The sequence below is a fragment of the Calidris pugnax genome, unplaced genomic scaffold (assembly GCF_001431845.1).
Source record: "Calidris pugnax isolate Ruff unplaced genomic scaffold, ASM143184v1 scaffold498, whole genome shotgun sequence".
In the NCBI taxonomy this organism is placed as follows: Eukaryota; Metazoa; Chordata; class Aves; order Charadriiformes; family Scolopacidae; genus Calidris; species Calidris pugnax.
Genome location: NW_015091244.1, coordinates 345,975 through 353,860, shown reverse-complemented (window position 1 = coordinate 353,860; position 7,886 = coordinate 345,975). Strand labels below are relative to the sequence as shown.

At 58.9% G+C, this 7,886-nt stretch overlaps 1 protein-coding gene across 1 annotated transcript in view; it reads right to left on the bottom strand.

Annotated features, from left to right (window-relative positions):
• LOC106898689 (mucolipin-1-like) overlaps positions 1-425 on the bottom strand; it is a 15,011-nt gene extending 14,586 nt beyond the window's left edge. Inside the window, exon 1 of the mRNA XM_014960099.1 lies at positions 378-425. Coding sequence (XP_014815585.1) covers positions 378-425 — 48 coding nt within the window. The remainder of the gene's footprint in view (positions 1-377) is intronic.
• Between the last annotated feature and the right edge of the window lie 7,461 nt (positions 426-7,886).

The following is a 7,886-nucleotide window of genomic DNA, read 5'->3' as shown; positions in this document are numbered from 1 at the left end:
TTCCCCCCCCGCCCCAGCCCGGTCCCCGGTTACCGGAGGGAGCCGCCATCTTGCCGCCCCTCCGGGACTTCCGCCTCGCCCGCCTCACGTGACCGGAAGTTTTCCCCCAGCCCTTTAGCCCTCCATCACGTGAGCGGGAAGCCCCGCCTTCAACCTCCCCCCTCCCCTTGGCGGCCGTAGCCACGCCCACCCACCCCCGCCCCGAGGCGGTGGCCACGCCCATTGGCTGGCGGTGGCCACGCCCACGACCGTGTGGTCACGCCCACAAGGAGATGGCCACGCCCACTCGGCGCTGCCTCTGGGCGACAAAGGGGTGTCTATGGGCAGCGGAGGTGTCCAGGGGCGGTGGCACCTGGGCCAGGGGGATGTGACCACACCTGGACGGTGACATGTGGCCCAGGAGACATGTCCAGGGGTGGTGGCATGTGGCATGGAGGGACTTCTCCATGGATGGTGACATGTGGCCCAGGGGACATGGCCATGGATGGTGGCATTTGGCCCAGGGAAACTTGTCCATGAGTGGTGACATGGGGCCCAGGGGGATGTGTCCACACCAGGACAGTGACATGTGGCTCAGGGGATGTGTCCATGGGTGGTGGCATGTGGCATGGAGGGACATGTCCATGGATGGTGATGTGTGGCTCAGGGGACAGGTCCATGGGTGGTGGCATTTGGCCCAGGGGATGTGTCCACCTCAGGATGGTGACCTTTGGCCTGGGGGGACACATCCATGGGTGGCGACAAGTGGCCCAGGGGGAAGTGTCCACACCTGGACAGTGACATGAGGCCCAAGGGACATGTCCGTGGGTGGTGACACGGGGCGCAGGGGGACGTGACCACACCAGGACGGTGACATGTGTCCCAAGGGACGTGTCCATGGATGGTGACATGTGGCCCAGGGGGACATGTCCACACCAGGATGGTGACATGTGGCCCAGGGGACATGTCCAGGGGTGGTGGCATGTGGCATGGAGGGACGTGTCCATGGGTGGTGACATGTGGCCCAGGGGGACATGTCCACACCAGGACAGTGACATGTGGCCCAGGGGGATGTGACCATGGATGGTGACATGTGGCCCAGGGGACATGTCCAGGGGTGGTGGCATGTGGCATGGAGGGACGTGTCCATGTCAGGACGGTGACATGCGGCCTGGGGGGACACTTCCATGGATGGTGACATGTGGCCCAGGGGGACATGTCCACACCAGGATGGTGACATGTGGTCCAGGGGACACACCCATGGGTGGTGACATGTGGCCCAAGGGACATGGCCATGGATGGTGGCATGTGGCATGGAGGGAAGTGTCCACACCAGGATGGTGACATGTGGCCTGGGGGGATACTTCCATGGGTGGTGACATATGGCCCAGGGGACACATCCATTGGTAGTGGTATGTGGCATGGGGGGATGTGTCCATGGGTAGTGATATGTGGCTCAGGGGACATGTCCATGGATGGTGACATGTGGCCCAGGGGGATATGACCACACCAGGACAGTGACATGTGGCCCAGGGGATGTGTCCAGGGGTGGTGGCATGTGGCATGGAGGGATGTGACCACACCAGGACGGTGACATGTGGCCGAAGGGACAGGTCCACGGGTGGTGACACAGGGCCCAGGGGACATGTCCAGGGTGGTAGCATGTGGCATGGAGGGACGTGTCCATGGATGGTGACATGTGGCCCAAGGGACATGTCCATGGGTGGTGGCATGTGGCATGGAGGACACATCCATGGATGGAGATACGTGGCCCAGGGGGACATGACCACACCAGGACAGTGACATGTGGCCCAGGGGATGTGTCCAGGGGTGGTGGCATGTGGCATGGAGGACACATCCATGGATGGAGATACGTGGCCCAGGGGGACATGACCACACCAGGACAGTGACATGTGGCCCAGGGGATGTGTCCAGGGGTGGTGGCATGTGGCATGGAGGACACATCCATGGATGGAGATACGTGGCCCAGGGGGACATGACCACACCAGGACAGTGACATGTGGCCCAGGGGATGTGTCCAGGGGTGGTGGCATGTGGCATGGAGGACACATCCATGGATGGAGATACGTGGCCCAGGGGGACATGACCACACCAGGACAGTGACATGTGGCCCAGGGGATGTGTCCAGGGGTGGTGGCATGTGGCATGGAGGACACATCCATGGATGGAGATACGTGGCCCAGGGGGACATGACCACACCAGGACAGTGACATGTGGCCCAGGGGATGTGTCCAGGGGTGGTGGCATGTGGCATGGAGGGATGTGACCACACCAGGATGGTGACATGTGGTCCAGGGGACATGTCCATGGACGGTGACATGTGGCCCAGGGGACGTGTCCATGTGTGGTGGCATGTGGCATGGAGGACACATCCATGGATGGAGATACGTGGCCCAGGGGGACATGACCACACCAGGACAGTGACACGTGGCCCAGGGGACACATCCATGGATGGTGACATGTGGCCCAGGGGGACATGACCACACCAGGACGGGGACATGTGGCCCAGGGGACGTGTCCATGTGGGGTGGCATGTGGCATGGAGGACATGTCCATGGGTGGTGACATGTGGCCAAGGGGACATGGCCATGGATGGGGGCATGTGGCCTGGAGGACACATCCATGGATGGAGATACGTGGCCCAGGGAGACATGACCACACCAGGACGGGGACATGTGGCCCAGGGGACGTGTCCATGTGGGGTGGCATGTGGCATGGAGGACATGTCCATGGGTGGTGACATGTGGCCAAGGGGACATGGCCATGGATGGGGGCATGTGGCCTGGAGGACACATCCATGGATGGAGATACGTGGCCCAGGGAGACATGACCACACCAGGACGGGGACATGTGGCCCAGGGGACGTGTCCATGTGGGGTGGCATGTGGCATGGAGGACATGTCCATGGGTGGTGACATGTGGCCAAGGGGACATGGCCATGGATGGGGGCATGTGGCCTGGAGGACACATCCATGGATGGTGACATGTGGCATGGAGGACATGTCCATGGGTGGTGACATGTGGCATGGAGGAACATGTCCATGGTTGATAGCATTTAGCCCAGGGGACACATTCATGGATGGTGACATGTGGCCCAAGGGACGTGTCCATGGGTGGTGGCATGTGGCATGGAGGGACGTGTCCATGGGTGGTGGCATGTGGCATGGAGGGACGTGTCCATGGATGGTGACATGTGGCATGGAGGAACATGTCCATGGTTGATAGCATTTAGCCCAGGGGACACATTCATGGATGGTGACATGTGGCATGGAGGAACATGTCCATGGTTGATAGCATTTAGCCCAGGGGACACATTCATGGATGGTGACATGTGGCATGGAGGAACATGTCCATGGTTGATAGCATTTAGCCCAGGGGACACATTCATGGATGGTGACATGTGGCATGGAGGAACATGTCCATGGTTGATAGCATTTAGCCCAGGGGACACATTCATGGATGGTGACATGTGGCATGGAGGAACATGTCCATGGTTGATAGCATTTAGCCCAGGGGACACATTCATGGATGGTGACATGTGGCATGGAGGAACATGTCCATGGTTGATAGCATTTAGCCCAGGGGACACATTCATGGATGGTGACATGTGGCATGGAGGAACATGTCCATGGTTGATAGCATTTAGCCCAGGGGACACATTCATGGATGGTGACATGTGGCCCAGGGGACATGTCCAGGGGTGGTGGCATGTGGCATGGAGGGATGTGTCCACACCAGGATGTTGACATGTGGCTCAGGGGACACATCCATGGGTGGTGACACATGGCCCAGGGGGACGTGTCCACACCAGGATGGTGACATGTGGCCCAGGGTTTGTGTCCATGGATGGTGACATGTGGCCCAGGGGACACGTCCATGGGTGGTGGCATGTGGCATGGAGGGACATGTCCATGGATGGTGACATGTGGCCCAGGGGACATGGCCATGGATGGTGGCATTTGGTGCAGGGAAACTTGTCCATGAGTGGTGACATGCGGCCCAGGGGGACAGGTCCATGGGTGGTGACACAGGGCCCAGGGGACATGTCCATGGGTGGTGACAGGTGGCATGGAGGAATGTGTCCATGTCAGGATGGTGACATGTGGCCTGGGAGGACACTTCCATGGGTGGTGAGATGTGGCCCAGGGGATGTGGCCATGGATGGTGGCATTTGGCCCAGGGAAACGTGTCCATGGGTGGTGGCATGTGGCATGAAGGGACATGTCCACACCAGGACAGTGACATATAGCCCAGGGGACGTGTCCAGGGGTGGTGGCATCTGGCATGGAGGGACGTGTCCATGGATGGTGGCATGTGGCATGGAGGACACATCCATGGGTGGTGGCATGTGGCATGGAGGGATGTGACCACACCAGGATGGTGACATGTGGCCCAAGGGATGTGTCCATGGATGGTGACCCGGGGCCCAGGGGGATGTGACCACACCAGGATGGTGACATGTGGCCCAGGGGACATGTCCAGGGACTTTGACACGTGGCCCAGGGAACACGTCCATGGATGGTGACATGTGGCCCAGGGGACATGTCCATGGATGGTGGCATGTGGCATGGAGGACACATCCATGGGTGGTGATATGTGGCCCAGGGGATGTGCCCACCTCAGGATGGTGACATGTGGCCCAGGGGACATGTCCATGGATGGTGGCATTTGGCCCAGGGGACACGTCCATGGATGGTGGCATTTGCCCAGGGGGACGTGTCCACACCTGGACAGTGACATGTGGCCCAAGGGACATGTCCAGGGGTGGTGGCATGTGGCATGGAGGGATATGTCCACACCAGGATGGTGACGTGGCCCAAGGGACACGTCCATGGGTGGTGGCATGTGGCGTGGAGGGATGTGTCCACACCAGCATGGTGACATGTGGCCCAAGGGATGTGTCCATGGATGGTGATCCGGGGCCCAGGGGGATGTGACCACACCAGGATGGTGACATGTGGCCCAGGGGACACGTCCAGGGGTGGTGGCATGTGGCATGGAGGGATATGTCCACACCAGGATGGTGACGTGGCCCAAGGGACACGTCCATGGGTGGTGGCATGTGGCGTGGAGGGATGTGTCCACACCAGCATGGTGACATGTGGCCCAAGGGATGTGTCCATGGATGGTGATCCGGGGCCCAGGGGGATGTGACCACACCAGGATGGTGACATGTGGCCCAGGGGACACGTCCAGGGGTGGTGGCATGTGGCATGGAGGGACATGTCCATGGATGGTGACATGTGGCCTGGGGGGACACATCCATGGATGGTGACATGTGGTATGGGGGGACATGACCACACCCAGGACAGTGACATGTGGCCCAGGGGACACATCCATGGGTGGTGGCAAGTGGTATGGAGTGATGTGTCCATGTCAGGACGGTGACATGTGGCCTGGGGGGACACTTCCATGGATGGTGACATGTGGCCCAGGGGACATGTCCATGGATGGTGACATGTAGTCCAGGGGACAAGTCCATGGATGGTGGCCCAGGGAATGTCTCCATGGATGGTGGCATGTGGCCTGGAGGACACATCCATGGGTGGTGACACGTGAGGGGGACACTTCCATGGATGGTGACATGTGGCCCAGGGGACATGTCCATGGTTGGTAGCATTTAGCCCAGGGGACACATCCATGGATGGTGACATGTGGCCCAAGGGATGTGTCCATGGGTGGTGACATGTGGCCTGGGGGGACACATCCATGGGTGGGGACACGGGGCCCAGGGGTACATGTCCACACCAGGATGGTGACATGTGTCCCCACACACACACACACACGTGTTGCAGAGCCACCCCCCGCCGGAAGTGTCCACACAATACACACGTGTGTCACCGTGACACACGCCCCCGTGTCCCTGTGTCCCGCCCCCGGGGCCGAAGTCCAGGGAGGCCCCGAGAGGGGACACGATGATGGGAGCCACCTCCTGCACCATGTTCTCCTGGTTCCTCCTGGCCCTGAGCATCTTCCCCCGGCCTGGCACAGGTAGGGACACACCACCACACGCTTCCACATGCTTCTACACGCCACCACATGCTTCTACACGCCTCTACACGCCTCCACACGCCTCCACACGCCACCACACAGCAGGAAATTAACCCTTTTCCTGGGTTCTTGCCCCCTCCTCTGGGTGCTTTCGCATTGCTCTGGGTGCAGTCACCCTGTTTTGGGTGCGTTGCTCCGGTTTTGGGGTGGCTTTCACCCTTTTCTGGGTGCACTCGCCCACTTTTGGGGTGCTTTCACCCCGTTCCAGGTGCCTTTCCCCCTGTTTTGGCTGCTTTCACCCCGTTCTGGGTGCCATTCCCCCTGCTTTGGCTGCTTTCACCCTGTTTTGGGTGCGTTGCTCCAGTTTTGGGGTGGCTTTCACCCTTTTCTGGGTGCACTCGCCCACTTCTGGGGTGCTTTCACCCCATTCCGGGTGCCTTTCCCCCTGTTTTGGCTGCTTTCACCCTGTTTTGGGTGCCTTCGCTCTGTTTTAGGTGCTTTCACCCTTTTCTTGGCTGTTGGCGCCCTCTTCTGAGTGTTTTCACCCTGATTTGGGTGCCTTCCCCCTGTTTTGGGTGCTTTCACCCTATTTCGGGTGCTTTTCACCCCTTTTTGGCTACTTCCCCCTCTTGTTTTGGGAGTTTTCACCCAGTTTCAGCTGCTTTCATCCTGTTTTGGCTGCTTTCACCCGTCTCCACACGCCTCCACACGCCACCACACAGCAGGAAATTAACCCTTTTCCTGGGTTCTTGCCCCCTCCTCTGGGTGCTTTCGCATTGCTCTGGGTGCAGTCACCCTGTTTTGGGTGCGTTGCTCCGGTTTTGGGGTGGCTTTCACCCTTTTCTGGGTGCACTCGCCCACTTTTGGGGTGCTTTCACCCCGTTCCAGGTGCCTTTCCCCCTGTTTTGGCTGCTTTCACCCCGTTCTGGGTGCCATTCCCCCTGCTTTGGCTGCTTTCACCCTGTTTTGGGTGCGTTGCTCCAGTTTTGGGGTGGCTTTCACCCTTTTCTGGGTGCACTCGCCCACTTCTGGGGTGCTTTCACCCCATTCCAGGTGCCTTTCCCCCTGTTTTGGCTGCTTTCACCCTGTTTTGGGTGCCTTCGCTCTGTTTTAGGTGCTTTCACCCTTTTCTTGGCTGCTGGCGCCCTCTTCTGAGTGTTTTCACCCTGATTTGGGTGCCTTCACCCTGTTTTGGGTGCTTTCACCCTATTGCAGTTGCTTTCACTTTGCATTCACCCACCCCTGGGTGCTTGCACCCTGGTTTGGGTGCAGTCCTCCTTTTCTTGGTGCATTCACTTTGTTTTGGGTGCTTTCTCCCTGTGTTGGGTGCATTCACCCTGGTTTAGGTGCATTCACCCTGTTTTGGGTGCATTCACCCTTTTCCTGGGTGCTTGCACCCTCCTCTGGCTCCTTTCGCCCAGTTTTGGCTGTTTTCCCCCAATTTTGGCTACTTTCACCCAGTTTTGGGTGTTTTCTCCCTCTGTTTTGGCTGCTTTCATCCAGTTTTAGGTGCTTTCCCCCACCTGTTTTAGCTGCTTTCACCCCATTTTAGGTGTTTCTCCCCCTGTTTTAGGTGCTTCTCCCCATTGTTTCAGGTGCTTTCAGCCTATTTTAGGTGCCTTCGCTGTGTTTTGGGTGCATTCACCCTTTTCCTGGGTGCTAGCGCCCTCCTCTGGGTGCTTTCTCCCTCTGTTTTGGCTGCTTTCACCCAGTTTGGGGTGCTTTTTCCCCCTGTTTTGGGTGCTTTCACCCTATTTCGGGTGCTTTTCACCCCTTTTTGGCTACTTCCCCCTCTTGTTTTGGGAGTTTTCACCCAGTTTCAGCTGCTTTCATCCTGTTTTGGCTGCTTTCACCCTATTCTGTGTGCTTTTCACCCCACTTTGGCTGCTTCCCCC